This window comes from Micrasema longulum, unplaced genomic scaffold (assembly GCF_059751315.1).
Source record: "Micrasema longulum isolate JH-2025_06_02 unplaced genomic scaffold, ASM5975131v1 h1tg000838l, whole genome shotgun sequence".
Classification (NCBI taxonomy): Eukaryota; Metazoa; Arthropoda; class Insecta; order Trichoptera; family Brachycentridae; genus Micrasema; species Micrasema longulum.
Window position 1 is genome coordinate 88,519 of NW_028278030.1, and position 25,795 is coordinate 114,313.

The 25,795-nt window shown below is 34.4% G+C and overlaps 1 protein-coding gene across 2 annotated transcripts in view; it reads right to left on the reverse strand.

Moving 5' to 3' along the window:
* Positions 1-311: 311 nt before the first annotated feature.
* LOC148278706 (ATP-dependent DNA helicase DDX31-like) overlaps positions 312-25,795 on the reverse strand; it is a 37,374-nt gene continuing 11,890 nt past the window's right edge. For both annotated transcript variants that reach the window (XM_088230991.1, XM_088230992.1), the window contains exons 9-13: positions 7,052-7,140; positions 4,824-4,925; positions 3,622-3,788; positions 1,670-1,826; positions 312-584 (exon numbers count right to left, since the gene is read on the reverse strand). In XM_088230991.1, coding sequence (XP_088087117.1) covers positions 428-584; positions 1,670-1,826; positions 3,622-3,788; positions 4,824-4,925; positions 7,052-7,140 — 672 coding nt within the window. In that variant the 3' untranslated portion in view covers positions 312-427. The remainder of the gene's footprint in view (positions 585-1,669; positions 1,827-3,621; positions 3,789-4,823; positions 4,926-7,051; positions 7,141-25,795) is intronic.

Here is a 25,795-nt window from a genome sequence, read left to right on the forward strand (position 1 = left end):
TAGAGGCGCAACCGGTCGCTGTGTGGAATAAATGAATATATAAATTTACTTACCCAAGAAAAGTAATATATTTTTTTGGTGATGTGTTTTTTCCTAATAATACTACGGTTTTATAAAACATTACTTACGATGTCAAAAAAATATGGTAAGCTGCATGTAATCGATTATAAGGAGCATTCGCCCCTGGAAGCTGGTCACAGATTACTCCAAATTTGTAGATTGAAATTTTGCGGGTCTTTATTTAAAAATAACAAAATACAATGAACTTCAACCACGAACGTGGACGTTGTCATAGAAATAAATACAATATATTTTAATAAAAAATATTTTATTTACATAAATTATTCACAAATTACAATTATGAAAACAAAACATGTGATGGAAATGCCAGATTTCGGAGTTCTTAAACTAGGATAGGTTTGAATGTTTATAATTTCTTGGATTTCTTCTTGGGAGGTTCCAGCCCACTTTGGAATTCTCCGATCAATATTCTCTTGTCCCTATTGGCTGCCTTGTTGGAAGGGGCTCTATTTCCGGGAAGTTTTGGGGCCTTTTCAGCCCTTCTTTTCAGATCAGACTCTTTCCTAGGAATATAGTAAAATCATAGAATTAACAATAGTCCAGAAACCGCATATGCACATCAAACAGAAGGCGAATCAACTACTCATAAATGAGTTGGTTTACGTTTTGCCCCATTAGTTTCTTTGTGGACGTCGCTCAGTATGCCGTGTAGTAATTCAACTATGCCGTGTTGTGTCCTATTAAAGTGTAGAAATACTGCAAGGATCTTAAAGAAACAGGATGGCATCCCATTTCATGTGTAATTAACAAACTAATGTTTAAGTAGCAAAAGAATTACTTTAAAATTGAATTATTTTTCCATCTGTCAGATTGTCGAAGAAACAAAATGGAAATTTCGTTAGTGTTGCCAGGGTAATTTTTTTATTTACCCTACTTTGCTCATTTAATGAAAGAACTAATGAAAATTAGACCTCGGATTAAACAACGCCGTGGGAGACATTTGAACGACATAATCTTTAAAACATCAAATATTATTTAGCATGATATAAAAATATCCGTTTTGTGTCAAATAAAATTTGTTATATATTTTAAGTTCAAAGTTCATAAATTCAATTACTCTTATTAAATGACCCTTTATTTTTCTAATCTGTTGTGTCAATCAATGTTTCCGCGTGCTCAATAAAATTTTAGAGAAATTAACAGATTGCTTTTTTTTACCTTACAATTATGTTAGGTATGTATTTGTGTACAATCAAACATTGTTGTATTTACAACTTGTTGAAAATGGACCTGAAATTATTTTTTTTTTGGGAAATCAACAGTTCTACATACATATTTATAGTAAACAAACAGATATAGTGTATAAACTCAGAACTGATAACAGATTTCCACAAAGTAAACAAAGTTAGTAAAGAAAATATATTACATATCAAATAAATACATAAAAGTTTATACATATGAAAATGTTATTTTCATGTACTCGTAAATATTTTTCAATAATCAAAGAATTTTTGAATAAATTTATATTTGGGTAAATTGCAAGAACGCAAACATTCTTCCTTGAAACACGAAACAAAAAAAAAGAGGTTTGAGTTCTAAAACGTTGTTTTGTTATGATAAAGAATTTGGAGGGTTTTTGAGGAATCACCTGTTGGTAGGCCTCGGCGCAGCTCTGGCGATTTTCTTGGGGGCGTCGCGCAGGGCGAGCGCGCGCGCGGCGTGCCCCACGTGGAGCGCGTTCCGGTCGAAGGCGGCCCGCGCCTCGCGAGGGTACGTCGAGTAGAACCGCAGCCATGACGTGAAGGCTGCGACAATTATTCCAGGGTTAAACCACCATTGAAAACCAATACTTCACGCCGACCCTGCCAGGAATCGAGCCCGGGACTTTAAGAATGGAAGGCGAATGCGACAACCACTGTACTACGAGGCCGACTTATTTTTTTATTTTTTTTCACAAATTTACGGACAATGTCCAATTTCAACAAATTATATAACTAAAAACAATAATTTATTTATTTGACACTTTATATACATATACAATATATATACATATAAGGGCGGGCATATTGCCTTAAGGCAATTTATTCCTACCTATTCAAACCGTTCAGTTCGAGAAAATTATAAATACATGGACATATTGAATCTTACAATTTTATACAAAAATTAAAAACAAAGATTAACAAAATAAAAATATTTAAAAAAATAATGAACACCTTACTATGAAGAGAGGAGAGGGGATGGGAAGGAAAGAAGAAGGATAAAGGAACAATTTAAATATTTAGATAGTGACATTTTAATCTTGACTTAAATGTAAATAAAGAACATTAGTGGGTAGATTATTCCACAATCGAGCGGCTACTACTGTGAAAGAGGAGGCAAGAAAATTAGAGCGATGACAGGGTATTAAAAGGGTTCTCTCGTTACTAGAACGAAGAGATAGTCCGTGTCAAGAAAGAGGTTGGATGAGCTCTCTCAGATAAACAGGCAACGTTGGATTATTTAAAATATTGTGAAGAATGATAGAATGTGAATGTTTCTTCTATGCCTGATACTAAAAATCTGAAAAAAAGTGAAAATTAAATTACAATTACTATGGCGACTGCTTTTCTTGACATTTGGCTTGCCAACCGCCGGCTAAATGCAATTAATAGCATGCAAATAAATCATTAAATAAAGCAATAAATAGCATGCAAATAAAGCAAATACATCATTTTTTAAAATAGCAGTTTTGGAATATTTTCCATATTTACACCGGCGAAATTCAAATATGTGATTGCGCAGCTGGATTATGCGTCGCGGAACGTAAACATTTCGACATTTAATATTAGGTGTTCGCGGATGTTGCATTGTGATCGCAAATACGATAAACAACCACGGTGAGAAATTGTTATCACGTCGCTTATTAGCACGTCGATAGTTATTTGTGATTGAGCCATTGACTTGAGATGACACACTTGCCATGTCTGCCTAGACAATGCCATGACTATACCAGTTGTACATTCAAAAATATTATAAGATTATTTAGGTAAAGTTAATTCAATATATTATATATTTCATTAATGCCTATCTATTAAGGTTTTCACAGTCTGTTGATTGGCTTAAAAAAACAAAATATAACCGGGCCACAGTATATGAGTTACAAAATTTATAAGGAATTTTTAAAAAGTGCAAAAAATTTAATAAAAGACAAATATTCAGAAAGAAACTTAAAAATATGAACAAAACGAAAGTAAATGGCAGAGGTAGATACAAAAAATGATCATGGGGAACGATAATTGAAAAACTTTCCTCCCGAAGATGCTAAACGCGTCTCTTCTATAATATTAAGGTTTCTCGCAGTGTATGTGATGCAGTCTACACATATGAGACGGAGGATCATGATATCCTGCATTGGAGGAGAAAGTATCAAGGATACGTACCCGAAGGTAGGAGCTGGTATCAGAGCTAGGCGGAATGAAGAAAACTGATTTGAGTCTGAAATACAACCGGAAATCTGGACGAGACAGTAAGGATTTGAAATATGTATTATGCATGTATGTAAACAATCGAGAGGATAAATGAAATAAGATCATGAGGTATGCAAAATTTGGATTTCTATACCTTTGCAGCCTTTGATGTACAGTTCCTTGTCCTTCTCCACGAGGTCTTCGAAGGTCTGCTGCAGGTCGGCAGCGGCAGCCTGTGCGGGCAGGTGCCCCCCGGGGCGAAGTCCCTTCTCCCGGGGAGCTAGAGCAGCGAGACACACTTCCATTTCCTCTTGGTGCAACCTAAAAAAATAACAAATATAGCATTGACCGAAGCGACTTCGATAAGTAATATTGAGGAAGCCATTGCAGCGTTAGATCGAAGGATTCTAAGAGTTGTTTTTTGCCCCGTGAGAGAAAACTGTTAGCGTCACAGTATGCTATAACATCTACGGAGAGCCCGATGTGATCAGCTTCATCAAAGTAGGGCGCTTGAGGTAGGCTGGCCATATAATTTAAGAACGGACGACAGAAACCTAATAAAATGCCTAACTCTTTCCGTGCCACAAGGATGACGAAGGCCAGAAAGTTCCAAAATGCGATGGATAGACTGTATCATGATAACGCGGATACGGAAACGTAGCAAGTGGGAAACTGGTGAGGGAGGGCAAGAGACTCCTGGATGCAGCCAAGGCCAACCCACGGTGGTCGAGCTTATGACGATGCTGATGTGGCGGTTTGGTGATTGGGTTGACTTGAAAAAAAATAACGTTCTATAAACAATTGTAAAATTTGTAACCTTGGTATTTTTTGATAGAAATATACGAAGCGCCCACTCCGTATTGTGAAGTCAAAAATGAAAAGACGTGAGAATTTTTGACAAGAATTGAAGCATGAGTGATGTAAAGATTATTTGTCTTCGAAACAGTCCCGGGAGTGAATATGAAGATTGGTGATTATAGAAGAAGAAGAGGAAAAGCAGAAAGGAGAATCAGAACGTAGGCGTATGATAAAGGTAAAGCACCACCAGAAGACATTGGGCCCTAAGCATCAGAAATTAAAGAGCTAACAATACATTAACGCAAAAGCGCAGCATTTTAGAGTCAAGATGTAATTATCAGCTGGATCTAATCGAAAATATTTTTGAAATATGTATCAATTTTGAAGTGAAGCCCTTCTGTTAGCAGTGAGGCTCAGCGTCATGTAAACCATTAATGAGAAGAAGTAGGCTAGCGAGCACGAGTAAGTTGGGCATTTTATATGATTCACAAAAACGAAGAAATCAATACAAATTTATAAAATTAAATTAGAGAAAAAGTTCACATATTCATTATTTACCTGATTCTTCTTTCTTCGAGTTGTCTCACGAACAGAACTTCGCTGGGTAGAAGCATCATGATGGCTGTTCCAACATTACCAGCTCGCGCAGTTCTTCCTACCCTGGATAAAAAAATGTACTGTATTTTCAAACATTATTTGTATGCTACGTATCTTTTTGACTTTCACTGACGCTACTTTTAAAACCCATCAAAGATTCTTACCTAGTCATTCATTGACTTTTGTAATACATTGAAATATCTTCAAGAGCAATGGCGAAAAATGGACGCCCGCATAGATAAATAACACCGCGGACAAATGTGTCAAGAATAAAGGAACAGGGAGAAACCCCACGTCCGACCGCAGCTGTTATATGAGTTCTAGGGGGACCCTCTGTCAGCCACGCTATTTTAACGATTTTACTTTACTATGTAGTATTTAGCAGGTGGAGGGTTGTGGGTTGAAGCTCTTACTCCAGTTGAAGATTGGCAGAACACACGAGCGTTCCGACGATGACGGTTTCAAGTGACTGCACTTGGCCTACGCGCTAGAACTGAGGGACTGCGTTGAGCTGACTCGGTTGAGCTGACTCGCTGGGCTGACTGACGTCACCACGCCCTGTGGTCTCTTTATAGGCCGCGTTTCTTTGTTATTCATGTCTCCATAGTAGGAACGAAGTTATTGTATATCATTTATATTGTATTCAATAAAAAATAATGATTTGCTTCATCAGTCGTCGTTCCATATTTAAGGTTAAATGATTGCAGGTGCGTGTGTCACGGGTCGGCCTCGTTGTGTAATGGTCAGTGCATTTGCCTACCATGCAAGAGGTCTCGGGTTCGATTTCCGACACGGTTGATATGAAATATTATTTAAAAGGGTGTTTTTACACTAGAATATTTCATAGCACCTGGACTAGTACCTAAAGCGTAAGACTGATCACCTTACCTTCATGTAACAAAAATGATCAAGATAAGCTGCGATTGGTGTACCGACGCAGTGCCCTATGCACCATTAGGTGCGGAAAGGGAATGATGATGATGTGTGTCTTCGATCCATAAACTTTGACCACCGCAACTATTTTTTTACAAGTGATTTTTATCAATATTATTATTTTTTTAATTTTAGGCGATAAATCTATATTTATTCTGTATTTTAAAGAAAGTAAGCTCGCTAGCGTCCACGTCGCGAACCCCGGGCAATGGTTCTCACTCATAACGATGTGATCACAGCAGATAACGAGAGGATGAAAGGCGAGTTTCTGGCGCCTCCAAACCAGAACCAACCAGCTAAGGGAAGGTAACTCAGACAGAAAAATCCACCAGAGAAGGCAACGGGAAACCACTCTGGTCATCTTTTCCCAGGAATCACTATGGCGAGTACATCCAACAAGCAGTTGTCCTGGCCTCGGAGTAGCGCAGGACCGAGATGCTTTCGCTGTAGTGATCGCCAACGTCGGCAGGACCTGATAAGGCACCGCAAGAAGAAGTTGTTGGCGATTTTTAACTTTTCCAAAACTAATCTCGCCATTTTTGAGACCAGCTCTTGTGGCAGCATATTTTTTTTTTTTTTTTTTTTTTTGAAAATTTATTTATAAACCCTTACGGATTATTACATTCATATTACATAAAATAATATATACATTTTTCATTCATTTTTCATTGTTGTTCAAGATAATATTTTTTGCGTCTTTTGAAAAGTTTGTCTGAGTCTTTTGTTTAGTTTTGTCTGGTAGTTTAATATATAATTTCAGTCCCTGGTTCATTAGTCTTGATTGTCCTTGTCTTGTTTTAGAAAGTTGTATATGGTATTTGTCTGATATTCTCGTATTATGTCCATGTTGACTACAATTTTTTACTAGTGTAAGCATCAACAACTCCATTGCTCAGGAAATGCTTCGGTGGGTTCAGATTTTATCTGGTTTTCTCCAGCCCGAGACTGTAGTCTCAACGTCGAGCGTCTTGTTTTAGTTTGAACACAGGATCCAAATTTGGGCAGCCATAGTGACTGTTGAGTATTTTGAGAATTAGACGCAGAAACAGCGTGGAATCAATACATAAACACGCTACACTACCTTTGTCTTCCATCAATGCCTCCGTTCCGATTTTTAAAAAGGCGTGAAACTGTCTTTTTTTCTGAGTTTTTTTTACACAAATAGCATATTCGTCTTGAAAGAACACCAACAAAGGCAGCTTACCCATTGTCCGATACACTAATAATGCAGTATTTTCAAATAAGTAGTTATTTACCTATGCACATAGTCGGTGGCGCTGATAGGTCCCGTGTACTGGACGATACAGTCGACGTGTGGGAGATCTAATCCTCGGGCTGCAACATCCTGAAAAAAACAATCACTAGAATCAAAAGGATGTTATATTTTTTCACTGCCAGTTTTGCACTACTAGGGAATTGTGATGGTTTTTTTTTACAATTAAAAATTAATAAGGGTCAATGAAAAATTTTTAGAGCATAAAATTTTTAATTCCAGCGAAAACGGTTCATTGCATTGGCCACGCCCCAAATACGCGACGATTCGGTTAAATTTAGAACTTTGTTTTTGACCGTTTAAATTTAAATAGAGCATCGTCGCGAATCCTGATGAGGAAGTTCAATGTTTTTTTTAAATCATTTTATTTAACATATTACAATAGAGATGAAGAAAATTTGAGACAAGATAGGCATCTACAGGGCTTATGACCTGTCAAAGGCTGGTTTCAGTGCCTACTTTACACACTGTGTAACATTTACCATTCTACCCATATTTGAACATCTATATTCCTTAATTTTTTTCATCTGTTGATCAGGGCGGATTGCACGTCAAAAAGTTAATTCGAAAAATGTTTTAAAGTTAAATAAATAATGTCTGCAGTTTCGTAAAACGAACTACTTTGAACGACGTCACTAGTTCATATAATTCAAACAATGATAAAAGAGCCGTGGAAGATTTCCGGTTTACTCTCCGTCAACGAACCAATCGGCAGAACTGACCGAGAAGAAGCGGAAGGGAACTTGAGACGTTGCACGCGGAGTAATTTCAGAAATACGAAACTTCCAAAAATCATACGGCTGATAATATGTTTTTTTTTGTTTGTTGATTATTTAATAGGGGGATTTATTGACCGGGCGAATGAATCATTTATGGATGACTGTTAATGAGATACTTTAATACCCGTATTATTTATATATTTTTCTTTATATTTATATTTAGAGATTTCTTTCTTACTGTATGTAAATGTTTAATATTAATTTTAATTACACAACATTATTTTTTGGTATGTGTATTTTTGTACATACACAAATCTGGATTTCTCCCGAGGGGAAGTAGGTATATATTGTTTTATCAATATTCCTACAGAGATGAGGTAGAATTTTTTCAAATTCAGGATTATCGATATTCGAGCGTTTACAGGGCTTATGACCTGTCATTGGCTGGGTTGAGTGGCCACTTTACGTACAACATTCCCCATTCCGCTTATTAGCGAATATCGATACTGGTATCATTTTTTGATTCTTGTATATATCTTATTAAATGAAAAAGCATTCACTAGCGTGTTGGAGCACCATCTATGTATTGATATTGAAGTTAAGTATCGATATTCGCTAATAAGCGGAATGGGGAATGTTGTACGTAAAGTGGCCACTCAACCCAGCCAATGACAGGTCATAAGCCCTGTAAACGCTCGAATATCGATAATCCTGAATTTGAAAAAATTCTACCTCATCTCTGTAGGAATATTGATAAAACAATATTAATTTTAATTATGTTTTGTTTTAATTTCTTTGTATTATATACTTAACTTGCTATCTTATTTTGGTTTTATGCACATATTGTTACTTGTAACTATATTATTATTATTACCATATCTTTATGAAAATATTTTTCTGTCCCAAAATGAGTTTGTTGTAACTCCTGGGAGTACAAAAAAAAATGCATGATTTAATAAAAAAATTAAAACCGTGCGGCGTTAAATTATGTTTGCGAAAAATTAACTTCACTGGCGATAATTATGAATGACAGAAAATTCGTAATATGAGTTACTAATAGTGGGAAACAGTTCTAAGCTAGAAATTGAGACCTTAAAAATTGTGCACAAAATAACACTGGGAAACATACAAGACGACGACATAATATTAGTCAAAAATGCTGACATACATAAATATAACACCAGACAACAAAAACACTATCATATTGAAAAAGCAAAGACAAACACAGGACAGTCAAAAATACTACATAATGGACTTAAACACTACAACGACCTACCTTACTATTTGAAAACTTTTACTGGAGACAAATTTAAAATCAATCTGAAAACGCACATGATGACTGAACTAACTAGACTAGACGAGACATAAAATGACAATATTAAATTTTTAATGTAACCCTAACGGGTTTTTTAAAATTGTAAATAAATAAAAAAAAACTAAAATTCCAAGTGTCTGAATTAAATAATAAATTGGGCGAAAAAAAATTTGTTTAGGTTAGGTTAGGTGTTCGCTCAAAAATTATTATACTAATCGTTCTAAATAACTTGTAAATTATATTCGTATTTTTAAGTTGCCGTTTTCAATATTTGTTTTCGCCCTCAGTCTTTCGCCTGCATAGCTCGATAAGAATGACAGTTGTCAGAAAAAAGTGAGGACATAACTTTGTAATAACGTCTAAGGAGTGATTTATATTGGCACAAAAAAAATCATTCGTATCTGGCATGTCAATTTTTTTTTAATACAATGCTTGACATATAAATAAACATAAATATATGAAATAAGCTATAAAACAAAAAAAAAAAATAACCTAATTATTAACGATGTTCTTACAAGGTTATTTCATTTTGCAAAAACGTTAGATTTTATTTTTATTTTATTTTATTCAGAAAACATACAGTCATACATAATAAGACCAATTAAGTTTTCATAAATTATGCAAAAGATATAAACATTAAATGTGACAAAAAAATTAAATATAAAAATGAATTTTAAGTGAGAAAAGAATAATTGTTGACATTTGCGTTTTCCATGGACGTAATAAATAAAAATACCGAATGTACACTCCGAGCCATCCACGCACACACATGAACGCACATATAAAACATACACAAACATATACATTGCATGCGGCACATATACATAGCATAAACCACTCAAGATGCACATTCAGCAACTATCCCAAATAATCGACCCCATGAAGAAATTTTCTGTACAAATGCAACGTGCAGTTAAAAATGTCTACATCAATACTGAGTCCGTTATAATTTCTACAAGTACGTCTAATGAATGAATTCGAGGTATAATTGTTTTTACAGGTTGGTACATAAAAAATGGAATTCATCTAGTATAGCGAAGAGGACAACGGAAACCAATATTTTGTAAAAAAATACGGCGAATCAACTATATTATTGAGAATTTTGAAAAGAAAAATTGAATCACATGTAAGGCGCCTTTTTTGTAGCGATTCTATATTAAAATTGATCAAAGATGCGCCGTAATCATTTTCAATGTTGCCAAAACGATATTCCAGGCTCCTAATAAATTTCTTGAGATGGGACAAATTGATCAACGTAAATAGATCAAATAAAAAATAATTCATTTGTTGTTATTCATGAAAAAAAGTAAATAATGTCTTAAGAATTTTTTAGGTAATATTCTTAAACACACTATAATAGGCTTGTTTTTGCGTTTTCATATCAATTTTTGGAAACAGAATCTTATGTTTGCATGAAAAAACTGATAAAATCGATTTGATCGGTACATGATCAGTAATTTCCTATCACTGGTGACAATTAGTTTGACAGCTGTCATTTTAATCAAGCTATATTTTAAGGACAATAGAATTTCAGTACGCCATAATCAGTATTTTTGACACCCTTAGTTTGAAATATATTCAATCATTTAAATACTACCCCTTTAATAGTATATTTAAAAAAAAACACTAAACTTCTTCATCAAAGACCCAATAAAACGATAAGGAATGTCGAGTAAAGGATACGCTTCGACGAACAAATAGATTAGCGATCAAAACTTCAAAGTGATTTGAAATATACAGTCCATGCTTAATTTATTGGGGTCAAATAAATCAAAATAACAAATATAAAAAGATATAAAAATACGTGTAATTTAAAAATCTTTAAAAGAAGAATTTCGGTGTTTAACGCAATATTTACAAGAATGTTTTGAATTATTATTTTTTTGTTTATTTAAATACTCAGAGTCCCGATACAGACATCTATGGAAGAAATATTCCATAAATCACAACTTATGACACCAAAACAATTATACGCTAAAATAATACTCACTTAAATATTAAAAAAAACTACTCTTACTCAAATGAAGGACATAACCCCCACAATACATCACATACAAATAATATAATCACTAGATCCTCAACACATAGACAACTTAAACAAATAAAAACTAATACCACTTTCGGACAAAAGGATTTTGAGTATTATTCAATTAAAATCTATAACCTACTTCCACTATCTATTAAAGCAATTAGTAATGAGAAAATGTTTTAAAAGCTATAAAAAATGGATAGTGGAGCTAGGTAGAAGTAAAATGGATTGTCTCATTCGCCCATACCAATACTGAATCAACTGCTCCACAACTGTATAGGTTATGTTAGGTTTTTGTTATTTTCATTGTGTGTTTTGTAAAACTGTCTGAATATTTGTTAATTATGTTTGTTTTTTAAGTTAGTCTTCTTTGTTTATTCTCAAATGTAATTTCAAAAAACTAAATTGTTAAGTGTCCTCGGCACGGGAAACCCCAGTGAGGTCACATTATTTTTATTATTAATTATAGTTTGTAAGGGAAAAATATGAATAAATAAATAAACAAAAAAAATAAAATAATAAAAACATGGATGTTTCATCATCTGCACAGCAGACCCTACGCCTACTTTTAGTTTCCGAGATGGCCATTCTAGCGAGATAACTCTCATTTGGTCTAGGGTATGTAAATAAATAAATAGATGAAAGCGATACAAATGCAATGCCCACATTATGTGCGTAATGCAGAGCCTTACAAATGTTGTGAATGTTAGTCTCTAAATATTTCAAATGCTTCCATTTAGAGTCAGTTAAATAGTTCATCAAATCTGGCCTTAGCAAATCTACGTTGTATCTATTATTGTATTATATTCCTCGCTTCTGGTCCAAGAGGCGATTGAGAAGCGGCAGAGTCGAATTAAGGACTCCTATTTAATGATATAATAACTTATATTTATTTATTTATAAACATACACGGCACGCCGTGCCTTTGACCTTAAAAAGATACATATTAAAAATAATATAAACATTTCAATATAATGTGAAAAACTTAAAAATTAAATATAAAAGTATTATTTTACATAAATACTAAATATTTAACACAGCAGTTTTGTATAAAAAAAACATATTTAGATATATAAATAATTAACAATGTGCGCAAATAAAATTTTAATAGGAAAATAATTTACGCATATTTTTCTTTTAAAGGTACAAAATATAAGTATATTAAATACAGTAAAATTATTTTGTATGAAAAAATATAAATAATAATAATGACAATTAAAGTAATTTAAAAAATAAGTATATACGTAAATATGGTACATAATAGTACCCATACAAAAGTAAACATAGAAAGCACTATAATCTAAAAAATGTAAATTACCGTTCATCATTTTTGAAATGATTAAATAGCGTTAATTTATGTAAGCTATAATTTAAGTGAAAAATATCAGCAACGTCAGAATAGTTATTGCCGAGAACATGGAGTCGATTTAGAATAGCATTATACGAGTATATATCGCTACAATATTGGAGTTTGTCCAAATGTTTGCAGACAAAAGACTGGATGTCACCCCTTCGGGAGTTATTAAGATTTACAAATTACAACAGGGATGTAGAATACCTTAAAGAAGTCTAGAAATCTAGATCGTCTAGAGTACTTTCATATCTTTAGTTTAGAATTCAATAGGATTTTGGGTGGTTTTCTTGCACAGATTGATATCTATATATCAATAGATGCCCATGGTATCCTTGCTCAGATAAACCTTAATGTACCTCGCCGTAACTTGCGTACCAATCCTGTCTTTGCTGTGGGAAATTATAAAACTAACATCGGATTCTTTTCCCCTCTGCCAAGGATCCCAAGAACAGTGAACGAAATCTCACTAAACGGTACTGTCGATGTGTTCCTTCAGCGAGGGCAAGCATTCAAGAAGCAAGCGGTGTTGTCACTCCTGATTCGCGATGATTATTCACTTGTCATGTCATTGCCAATTTAGAATCATTATATAGAGGCAGTTCTCACCAACAAAATGGCGCTAAGAAAATAAAAAAACTCCGGCTCGTTCACCCAGAATCGCAGTAAGAAGAAAGCAGTTCGCGAGTTGCGCGGTAGCTTTAAGATATAAATATACCCCCTAATTATTAATGTTTTTGGAAATTTCGAAGCTTGTTTTGTTCATCAATAATGCACAAATAACTTGCTAAAAATAAAATTTGTCTAAGCTTATTTGTTCGTCCACAACCAAATCGCACCCAGTTTTCGGCCGCTGAAATCTTTCTGGGCCCCGATTACTATGGGAAGTTAACACTTTTCTTCAATTTTATCTACAAAGTAAAATTAAGTTTTCTGTATGAAAAGCAGAATATGCATACCATTTTTTCTTCTAAATATGTGCAATTATAGGTTACCGACGAAGATACTTTAAAGGTTCATGCAAATTTATTCATTTTCGTATACAAATATCGGGTTTTCTTTATAGACAGTCGAAGATAACTCTGTTAACTTCCCATTGTATTCGGGGCCCCGGGGGACTCTTGTCAGCTGCAAGAGGAAAGTTAGCAAATACGAGGCACATCCAGAATGTAAGAGTACTGTTTAACTCTCGTGCTGTGAGTAATTTTCTCAAAAATTTGGCAACACTTATTGGTAGTGGGGGGTCTCCTGGACACAACGAGCACCGGCGACCCTCGTTAGTACCAACATTTGCTTCGTAGTGTTCGTTTCTATGAAAGATGTCAATAAGAAATCCCACCAATGCGAGCTGCGCTGTCATTAGGTTCCTTTTCGCGGAAGTAAAAACTCCGACTAAAATTTTTGCACGGATCAAAACTGTTTATGGCGAAGGTGCTATGAATCGAACAAACGTATTTAAGTGGTGTCGTAGGTTTAATGAAGGAAGAACAAATATTTATGAGGAGCAAAGGAGTGAAAGACCTTCAATTTGAGCCAAAAAAATATGGCATCCGTGTTTTGGGACCGAAAAGGGATAATTTGGATTGATTTTTTGCCTCAGGGGGAGATGATTACGGCAGCACGATACTGTGAGACCCCGCAAAAGCCCAAAAGAGCTTTTATTCTAAACTAACGGAGGCGAATGTTGACAAAGGGGGTGCGTTTGTTGCACGACAACGCCCGCCCACACACGGCTAAGGCCAACGCCACCAAGGCGCGTTTGAACTCGTTTGGTTGGGACATTTTAAACCACCCTGCATACTCCCCTAACTTAGCGCCTTCAGATTTTCATCTTTTCACCTTCCCGAAGACTCACACGGGCGGAAAAAAATACTAAACGACGAAGGGGTGAAACAAGAGGTCTCGAAGTGGACAAAGGAAGGTAAATGCTATTCTATGGATGAAATTTGTTACTAGATACCGATTTGACAGTAACTACTAGAAAAGGCATTTACATCGACATAATACAAGGCTAGCACAACGTGAAAACTTGTCAGTACCGAGGTTTGTAAACAAGTATGGCCAAAGAACACTTTATTAAACAATTAATATTTTTTTTAATAAGATTCCTAAGATGATTTTAAAAGAAAATGTTGACAAAGCTTTTAAGAAAAAAATAATTAAATAGTTAATGTGTAACAAAGCTTTATATTGATTATCATTTGATGTCATCTATTTAATTTTTTTAAATAAATTTTGTGTGAAAATTGGGTATGCTTTTAGTTTTTAATAATGTTTATATTACTTTTTAAATTTATATAATTTCTCTAACGTTTTTCTTTGTAAAGGAAAAATAAGAAACCTGCTGACAAGCCGGTTTCGCGGTTTAGTGGGTTTCATTATTTTTCCTTTTATATTTTCTGTTCGTGTTTTTTACCTTCTTTAATAAAAAAAGGGAGATGTTGGGAGAGTTCCACGAGGACATCAAAATCTTTAATATAATTATTTTTAGTGCGCGAGTTTGTCCCTGTGTGTTGGCATTCCTCCGATGGCGATCAGCGCCGACAAAGCGCCCCCGCAGCGCGAGCCGAAGGCGCGGGTTCGACTCCCGAAATAGCCTCCTCTTACACGCTCAGCGTACACACGTACACATGATCAGGGCCGACAATGCCTAGATTCACACAGAGCCTACCAAAGGGGCATCCTCACGCGATAAGATCACAAATTAAAGAAAATCTTACTAAAAAAAGAAAAACTACTGTTTCAAGCTTACTATGGTCTTTAAAATATAGCTTGATTAGAATGACAGTTGTCAGCAAAAGTGCAACATAACTTTGTTGTAACGTCTAAGGATTGATTTATATTGACACACGAAAAATCATTCGTATTTGGTATATTAATTTATTTTTTCAATACAATGCTTGACATATAAATCAACATAATTATATAAAATCAGCTTTAAAACAAAAAAAAACTCAAATAAACCTCAATGATGTTTTGAGTATGTCCAAATGCTTAGAGACTGGCTGGATTTTGACTGGAGGAGACTTTTGTGAAGTTTTATGAATCTCACCTACATGATAAAGGTTTCAGCTCATTTACTTCACAAAAGTCAACCGATGGAAAGTTGAGGAAATGTGGATGTTCAAACATAGGCAGAATGGTGAATGTTACACAGTGTGTAAAGTGGCCACTCAAACCAGCCAATGACAGGTCATAAGCCCTGTAAATACCTAGACTTCCATATTCCTTTATAAAAAAATGTTTTCCCTCTCTATTGCGACAAATTTAAATCTTTAATTTGTTTTATGATAATATTGTTCGCGATCTGGCAACATTATGCGGCGACTTCACGCATGCGGTTTTTGGACACAGTCCGATGTATTCGAATGTGATTCTACGCTCCGCTCCGCCTGTACATGATATTTTATTGATTGATTTATTTATTTATTTTTTACATATTTATTACAGCAATTTACAAGTAATTATCTATACAACAAATTTAGTAAGTAGTAAAAGTAAACATATATAATTTTTATTTTAGCTGTTGGTTCATCTAAACTGCCTAGTAAGGGAAAGCTTCCCCGTTCTAAGGCAATAAATTATGTATTTTATAATAATATTAAAAAGTAATTAAAGTTTTATCATAATGTGTGCTTCTTCAGTCTTAAAAGTAAAAATGAATATCCAGAGAAAACATAAATAATACCATAATCTCTATATCCTAAGTCCTAAATCATTACTAGTAAAACAAGAAACCAGCTTACGTCCTTCTACATCGGACAACAATTTCTCTGACTCCCTACGACCAATATGGATTAAAAATGCAGTCAACACCTTCTTCAGCCTGGCAATCCCAACACATTTCCACGAATCTGGGATAAGGTTATATACCCCATATAAGTCTACGGTTCTGAGCTTCTGACGTGGTGCAGCCCAGGTCGGCTCGCCGCTTTGTGAATAGTTTCATTGTTTGCGCAGACAGCGAGTGCAACAGCGGTCCTCAGATTATAGCGCGTGAGGACCACTGGTTTCAGATCGATGGACCGAAGACCGAGAGAAGCGTCAAACAGCTAGAAGGAAGTTAAGCTTTGGTTTCCTAAGAAAGCGGCGCCAGGTGCCATTATCCAGCGGCCTAATATTATTTATTAAAAAAAAAATTAATAGAATTATGAATAGTCCAGAAACCGCATACGCGCATCAAACAGAAGGCGACTCAACTACTCATAAATGAGTAGGTTTACGTTTTGACCCATTAGTTTCTTTGTAGACGTCGCTCAGTACGCAACTCCCGATTTGAATTCAACTATGCCGTGTTGTGTCCTTTTAAAGTGTAGAAAATCTGCTAGGATCTTAAAGAAACAGGATGGAATCACATTTCACGCGTAATTAGCAAATGCACGTGTAAGTAACAAATGCATTACTTAAAAATTGAATTATTTTTCCATCTGTCAGATTGTCGAAAAAAACAAAATGGATATACCGTTAGTGTTGCCAGGGTAGTAATTTTTTTTATCCTACTTTGCTCATCTAATGAAAGAACTAATGAAAATTAGACCTCGGATTAAACAACGTCGTGGTGGACATTTGAACGACATTATCTTTAAAACATCAAATATTATTTAACGTGATATAAAATTATCTATTTTATGTCAAATAAAATTTGTTTTATATTTTAAGTTTAAAGTTCATTCATTCAATTACTCTTTACTTATCTACTCTGTTGTGTCAATCAATATTTCCGCGTGCACAATAAAATTTTAGATAAATTAACAGATTGCTTTTTTAAAATTTAACATTTGTGTTATGATTATATTTTTTCCCATCGTGCAATATTACGCGGCGACATCACGAATGCGCGCGGCAAAAGTGGGGCATAGTGGGGGGATATTCGGGCACAGTCCGATGTATTCAAACATGATTCTACGCTCCTTCTGGTCTATTTTTAATTCTATGTTTTTTATATTTAGTTGGAATATCAACTGTAACACAGCAAATATTTTTGTTTTTTAAAAAGAGAAATACTCGAGTTCTTATTTTTTACTCAAATTTTAAAAAAATTCAGACCATTTCCTAAAAGTCGTAAAAAACTTGTGCTGGAAAAATGGAAATCGAGTTGTGGTAGAGTGGGTTTGAACCTCGGACCTTTGGCCCGTGAGTCCACAATACTACCACGAGACAAACGAAAAAATATAAAATGAAACCAATGAAAGTGTTGTCAAGTAGTATAATTGAAATCAGTTTTTGCAAGATTTAGAGACTGTTTTGAATTGCGCTTTTATTTAGGTAGGTAGGTTTTTATGTATAGTTTATTTTGGCATCAATAACTAATTTACCGTTTTTGGTGGAGATTTCTACGTTAGCTTTTATCTATATCTCCTCATATATAACGTAAATTTAAAGCAGATTCGAAACTAGCAAGAAAAATTGTATCATAATTCAAAATACCAGAATAACTAGTTGACAAGACGTCTTGCGTTAAGATCAGATACATCTACGGCGATAGGAAAAGTTATCATGCTAATACACAACCAACGAACTAAATTCGGTGAACGAGCATTTGCGGTCGCAGCCATGGGACAGAAAATGACTAATTAAACTGTTTTACTAAATAGTTTAATAAAATAAATAATATAGATGTACATAAATCAATTATAAACATAAATACGTAGTGTTTAAAAATGGCATTTTTTTATTATCTCTGCTTATTCGTCTTTTTTTTTATATTCTCAAATGTAAAATTATTTAAAAAAATATATTGTTGAGTGTCGTTGGCACGGGTAACCCCAGTGAGGTCACATTATTTGAGACTGCAAGTCCAACTTCATGGGACTAAAAGTCCTGTGTTGAGATGGGACGAGCAATTATATGACACAGACACACGAGTATATCACCACAAATATAGGATTAGAAACATAAAAAATTATTATAAAAAACATTTAAAAAAAAACATATATATGGCACATCAATGGTAAACAGTAAACTCAAGCATTGAGAAAATCATCAAGGAGTTTCCTACTCAAATCACTCTCACTAAGGAAAATCCAGTCCTTAACTCCTTTCTTGAAAATAATTTTTGTCCTCGAGAGCTCTTCCAAAATATTGAAAACTCTCGGTGCGATAAATGAGAGTTTATAATGGAAAAAAATATGAATAAATATATTAATAAAATATATTTACATTTCTATTTTTATATTCTGTAATTTTCTTTACATAGATTTTTTGGGATTTAGATTGTTAGTTTCCTATTTTTTAATTATTTACTGATTTTAATTTTATATTATTTATGAGTTTTTTATTTTTATCCTTGTTTTTAATTTTTTTACTTCATCATAAATGTTTTGAGTATTTAACTTTTGCATTTTCTTCATTTTTCTTACGATATTGTATATTTATTCAACTTTTTGCACATAATGTTATTTGTACATTGGCGGGCTTATTGCCAAATGGCAATTTCTTCCAACCAATAAAATAAAAGTTTTATTTTTATAATTCAAGTTACAGAACATATTCAATAGAAAAAAAAGATTAAAATGCTAAAAGTATATAAAAATAGAAATAAACGTATTTGTTTATAAATTACCTTAAATCAAAACTATTACTCAATGGGAAAAAGGAAAAAAGAGGAAAGAGGAAAAAGGAAAGGAGGAGAGATTAAGGAAAAAAAATAAAGAGTATAAAAGTTAATATTATAATAAATAATTATAGTGTATATATATAATAAAAGTAGCTTTAGAACGGGTCTTTTTAGATCTAGTGAATCAACAGGGAATATTTTTTTGAAATTTTACATATCAAACATGTTTTATTTTGTATTGCAAGTATATACATGATTTTTTTGCCAATAAACGCCGTATTTCGGCACTGAACTAGAAAAAGTATTTATTTCTTAATGAAATAAAATTCAATAATTGCATTGTACAAGTAATCCAGAATAACATTTTTTAAGTGCCTAAATAATGAATCCTTCATGCACCGGCCGGATTATTTTTAACACAATAGCCTAAATATTTCTTCCCATAGACGCGGTATTGCATCATCTATGGTCAATTTGACAACGGAATGCGTCGAGATCGTGGCGGGAGCGCCATTTTATTCGGACACGGCGCGTCATAGTGTGAAATGAATTCACAATTTAGAACGCACCTAAGGTAATAATTTATTATGATGGAGTACAAATATTTGTAGCTGGATAAGTATTTAGTACGGATAAAATAAATTATTAACGACACCATTTCCATATTCCGCTGTTAGATTTTCTGGAAAATTCTTCCCAGGTTTTCATGGCCGTTATAAGCGAACGACATACGGCATCCAGAAAAACTTTTTGTGCATCTGAACGGACGTGAAAACCTAAGAATTTTAAACATCATCTAGATTTGTCTGTGAATACTTATATTTTTAAGCATATTTTGCTGTTTTTTATGTTCCCAATGATGCGTAAAGAGATGGGCGTAGCTCACACAAGGACAGCTTGCCCACTACATACAGCACACCGCATCTGAGGACATAAGTATCCTTGGCGGTGCCCACATACACGGAACAGTTGCTCGCTGCCGAACGAGAAAGGTTTTGCCTAAAAAGAAAAACACTTTTATCTCGCGTATTATGCATAATAAATAAAAGCATTTTCTAAGGCGGCGAGAGCGTTTGGAATATCACTCGTGTGCCTCGATTATGAACGCTATCTACAGATGAAGATAGCGTATCGAGATGGTATACTTAACTTCTGTACTATCTGTATCTTACCTCGGTTTGTTCTATCCACTTGTCATATCGACATCATATGATCGAAACAAGCCAATGAATGACCGCAAACAATGAGTCCGCGTTCCTTATGTCATTAACATTTACAATAGTTCTCATTTTTATTTAAATAGGCTTCTGTGATAGAAAGTGCCCACTTCAAAGCAATTATAAGCTCCAATAAATCCCAATTCAAGCAAAAAAGCTCACTTAAATATGATTTTTATGACTTTTAACCATTGCCAAAACGATATGCTTAACGATCGTCTGCATTTATCTACTGAGGTAGTACTGAGAAATTACAAGGCCAACTCTCGATACGTTCTCTCAGAAAGAAAGTAAAACAGATGAAAAAATATAATAACTAAATAGTTTTCTTACAGTGGTAACTTTCTAACGCCTAGATACTCTTGTATATTAATAGGACAGAACCTGCGACATTATTTTCACATCTAGGTGTTCGTTTTATTAAACTGACAGTTATGTCGAAATTTAATTCGACTTCAAAATTTACTTATTTGTCTCTCATATTTTCAATAGGCTTTTAAGAAAAAAAATTGCCAACCTCAAACAATTAAAACCTTTCATGAATCATGATTAAAGGAAAACTTTCTCGGTGGAACAAAATTTTTGACACTTTTAATGCGTAGATAATCGTATTTCTAGAACCGTCGGTATAAACCGATCTTACATCAAAACTTGATGGTGGAGGTATCGGTAGTATATCTTTGTAGTCGGTCGGGAGACTTTTATCTTCAACTATGACGTCATACTGAAGCTATGGCATTTAAGAGGGTAGATATAATGTGTGTACCGTGACGTACGCTTCCCCTTGTTTCATATCGATGTACCTACCCAAAACTTGAAGGTGGGGGGTCGGTAGTATATCTTTGTAATCGCTAGAGGGAATTTACATTTAACTATACCGTCAGGGTGAAGGTATAACGTCTTTATCTTTTCATCATAATCGAGGCCCTGGTACGTTCAATTTAATATAATAATCTTTACACAAAAAACATTCACTACATTATTTTTGAAAATATTTTGCATATCGTAAAAATCAATGACTATTTATATACCTGTCTATAAAGGTAAATTTAATCAACTTAAATAAAACGGGCTTTAAACACAGACAGTGTGAACGGAGATATTCTGAATCAAGTAGAATACGTGGTGTATCTAGGAAGTATGTTTACTAGGAATGGAAAGACCGAGAAAGATATTCAAAGGAGGGTGAGTGCCAGGAACAGGGTGAACGGTGCACTGAAATCTACCTAGAGAAACAAATGTTTATCGCAGGAGGCTAAACTAGCAGTTCATAATGGAGTTCTAGTGCCAACTCTAATGTATGGGGGCGAAGTATGGAATTGGAAAAATGATGATGAAAATAAGTTAAATGCTATCGAAATGCGATCCCTCAGGCGAATGTGTGGTAAAACGATGTATGATAGGTGCACAAATGTCGAAATCCGTGAACTGTGTAAGGCTGAGACACGCGTTATCAACAGAATCAAGAAAGAGGTGCTGCGTTGGTTTGGGCATGTAGAGCGAATGGACAGCGAAAGAACGGCTAAAAGGATCCACGATGCGAATGTTGACGGATGCAGACAACGAGGAAGACCGAGAAAGACATGGCACGATCAAGTCTATCAAATACTTGAAGATGGACATGTCGAAATTAGGAATAATCGGCGTGCGTGCATGAGAAGATGTATGAATTTTTACATTTTTTAATGTTTTTTTAAATATGCTTTTTGCTATATACACACATTCATTTTTTACTATGACTTTAAATATGTTTCTTACTATGTATTCTGTTTTTATTTCGCATTTTACTGAGTTTTAAAATATTTTCATATGCATATTTATATATTTTTAATGTTTTACTATGTTTTCACTACATTTATTATTTTGTTTTTACTATGCTTTTGCTTCGTTTTTTTTACTACATTTTTTACCATGGTTTTACTCCATTTTTTACTTTGTTTTTCACTTTGTCCTCTATCTTTATAACTGTCTCTATATATTGATTGCGGTTTTTATATTTTTTCGACTGTCTTAGAACGGGGTAAATAACCCTAGTTAGGCAGCCAAAGCAACTTTGTTATAATTTTGTGTATGTAATATAATAATAAATAAAATGAATGTACGGGAAGCGAGGTCTGTATGCAAAGATAGGGTGGTATGTTCTATCCTCTCTGCCTACGATGGTTGTTGTTGTTGTTAAACACAGACAACGTGCTATAGCCCCAATCTAAATTCGTTTCGTCGTTCGTCTTCGGCTGCACGCATATTTTTCGAACAAACATTTGCAACCTGCAGGGTGCTAGAGGCCCTGCATTAGGTTCACGAACATAGCAACACAAGTAAATCAATTAATGCGAGGAAAGCAAGGGTTAAGACGTGTATAATACATAATTTCTATATTGTTGTTCTTAGAACAGATATAATAAATATGATATTATTGCTAATGTAATACAAAACGCTAATCATTTATGGTTTTTTATCACGCAGGTATGTTTTATACACACGAAGATATTATGCGATGCTTTGGGGGAGTTTTATGGACCACTAAGTTGAAAAAGAAAAAAATACTAACACATACGCATTGTGTATTATCCGTAAATAAGCCCATGGTATGACATCGCACGGCATACGCATTATGAAAAGAATCTTTGTCTCTCTCGCGCTCAGACGCGCTTATGAGCGTGACATAGACAACTATTGCTTTATTAGTTGCTAATGATATGGTAATACAATATACGCAGGACGCTTCTGCGTTCGTCCGTTTCGCCGCGATCCTTAATAGTAAAAATATAATATTATGTACGAGTATTCAGTTATAGATTAAAATCCACAAACAACAAAATGTTCAGAGAGTGATAAACTTCAAACCTCGGTTGAGGGTCAAAAGTAGTACGGAATATTTTTTCAAATAATTTTTACGTTCAATGTGATCCAAAATACAACTTTTTAGACCCCTTTCACTTTGATGTCTTAAAAAATAAAAAAAACCTCATGCATCATCGGCCCACTCTTTTTTTTTTTTTTTAAAAAAAAGAAATATTTGCGTTCTTATGATTTACCCAAATATTTAATTTTGAGGGCCATTTTCAACGAGTTGTAAATAACTCACTATTAGAAAATGGAATCAAGTTGGGGTATAGTGGGATTCGAACAACAGACCTTTGGTCCGTGAGTCCGAGACACTAGCCACAGGACCACAACCCGATCACCTGCATTTATTTGTAGAACCGACGTTGATGGAATAATTTGCCTCGTAGGTGCAATTTGTTCAAAGGCTGAACTTAGCATCGCCATCGGCCGCACGCCACCGCCCCGATTCCCGATAAATCCGCGGAGAAATGCCCCGAAGATGGAGCCACGCTGCGCCGAAACGCAGTTGACTAATTTATAGGTTTAATTTATATTGATTATTAAGTTTAGCCGCGTTTATGGCCGGCACGCGATCAACTCCTTGTTTTGCCTGTATATTATCCAAATGAAAAAAGAACAGCTTACGGGGTGTGTTCAGAAAATAACAATAATTTAAAAAAATCGCGGGTTCGGAGAGTCCGATTGTCAATTTTTTTATTACGTCGGTAAACATTTATTTATTTGACACTTTATATACATATGCAATAAATATACATATAAGGGCGGGCATATTGCCTTAAGGCAATTTCTTCCTACCTACCCAAACCGTTCAGTTTGAGAAAATTATAAATACATAGACATATTGAATCTTACAATTTTCTCCAAAAATTAAAAGCAAAGATTACAAAAATAAATATATATATAAAAAAATAACACTATACTATGAAGAGTGGAGAGGGGATGGGAAGGAAAGAAGAAGGATAAAGGAACAATTTAAATATTTGGATAGTGACATTTCAATTTTGACTTAAATGTAAATAAAGAAGGGGCGTCTCTAACATTAGTGGGTAGATTATTCCACAATCGAGCGGCTACTACTGTGAAAGAGGAGGCAAGAAAATTAGAGCGATGACAGTATGCCCCTGAAATATGCCAACATTTTCTGCTGTATTTTTTTTCAACAATGTTTGAGTATGTCCAAATGCTCGCAGACTGGCTGGACTTCCTCCTTAGGGAGTTATTCATATTTAAATTCATTTCAACAGAGAGGGAAAACATTTTTGAGTGATTTGGTTCAGCCGGATGAATCTCACCCACGTGATAAGGGTTTCAGCTCTTTTACTTCACAAAAGTCAACAGATGGAAGAGTTGAGGAAATGTGGATGTTCAAAGATGGGCAGAATGGTGAATATTACACAGTGTGTAAAGTGGCCACTTAAACCAGCCAATGACAGGTCATAAGCCCTGTAAATGCCTAGACTTCCATATTCCTTTCTCGAAAATGAATTCCCTTTCTGTTGAAATGAATATATATTTTTTTTTTTATTTAAGAAGGTAAACACGAACAGATAATATAAAAGGAAAAATAATGAAACCCACTAAAACGCGAAACCGGCTTGTCAGCAGGTTTCTCATTTTTCCTTTACAAAGAAAAACGTTAGAGAAATTATATAAAAAATTAACTAAAATCGGTATTAGAGGTGACCTCTTCAGATGGTTTTCATCTTATATAGACAACAGGTCGCAAGCGGTAGTGGTTAATAATTTTATTTCTAGTTGGGTACGGGTCCCCAGCGGGGTGCCTCAAGGGTCTCTTCTGGGACCTTTGCTCTTCATAATTTTTGTTAACGACATTGATAAATGCTTTACCTCTTCGCGTTTGCTTTGTTTTGCTGACGACATGAAAATTTTTGCAACAATCAAGACCCCAACTGACGTCTTTGATCTGCAGTCAGACCTCGACCGTCTAGAGGATTACTGCAACTCCAACTGCTTGGACCTTAATCCTTCTAAGTGTTCAGTTATTACATTTAGTCGCAAAGTAAAATTTTTACGTACTAACTATGTGCTTAAGGGTCAAAACCTCCAACGCTCATTATGTGTAAAGGATCTAGGTGTCTTCCATGATAGTAAATTACTTTTTGACGCCCATGTTGACAGCATCATAAAAAAGTCATCGCGTGCGCTTGGCTTTGTTATGCGTAGCTCTACGTCGTTCACTATGGCAAAGACACTTAAAATCCTTTACTGTACATTAGTGCGAAGCAATTTAGAATATGCATCACAAATATGGAATCCTATGTACAATGTGCAGATATCACGCATTGAAAATATTCAAAAAAAAATCGTAAAGTTCATGTGTTTCCGGTTGAAACTTGAGTTTAAATCTGACCAGTATATTCATATATGTAAAAAACATCACCTACTGCCTCTGCAAAAACGTCGTGAAATAGCGGATATAATTTATTTACTTAAAATTGCCTCTGGTTCAATTGACTGTCCCGAACCACTATGCAAACTTTCTATCAATGTTCCTTCCAAAGTTTTAAGAAATAGCCCTCTTCTTCACATACCTCTTGTTTCATCTAATTATAGGCAAAATTCATATTTATGGCGAACTTTTAATAATTTTAATGTACTAAATAAATCATTTAACATAGATTTATTTGAAAATAATCTTAATAACGTGCGGCGTTTGCTTTCAAAATAAC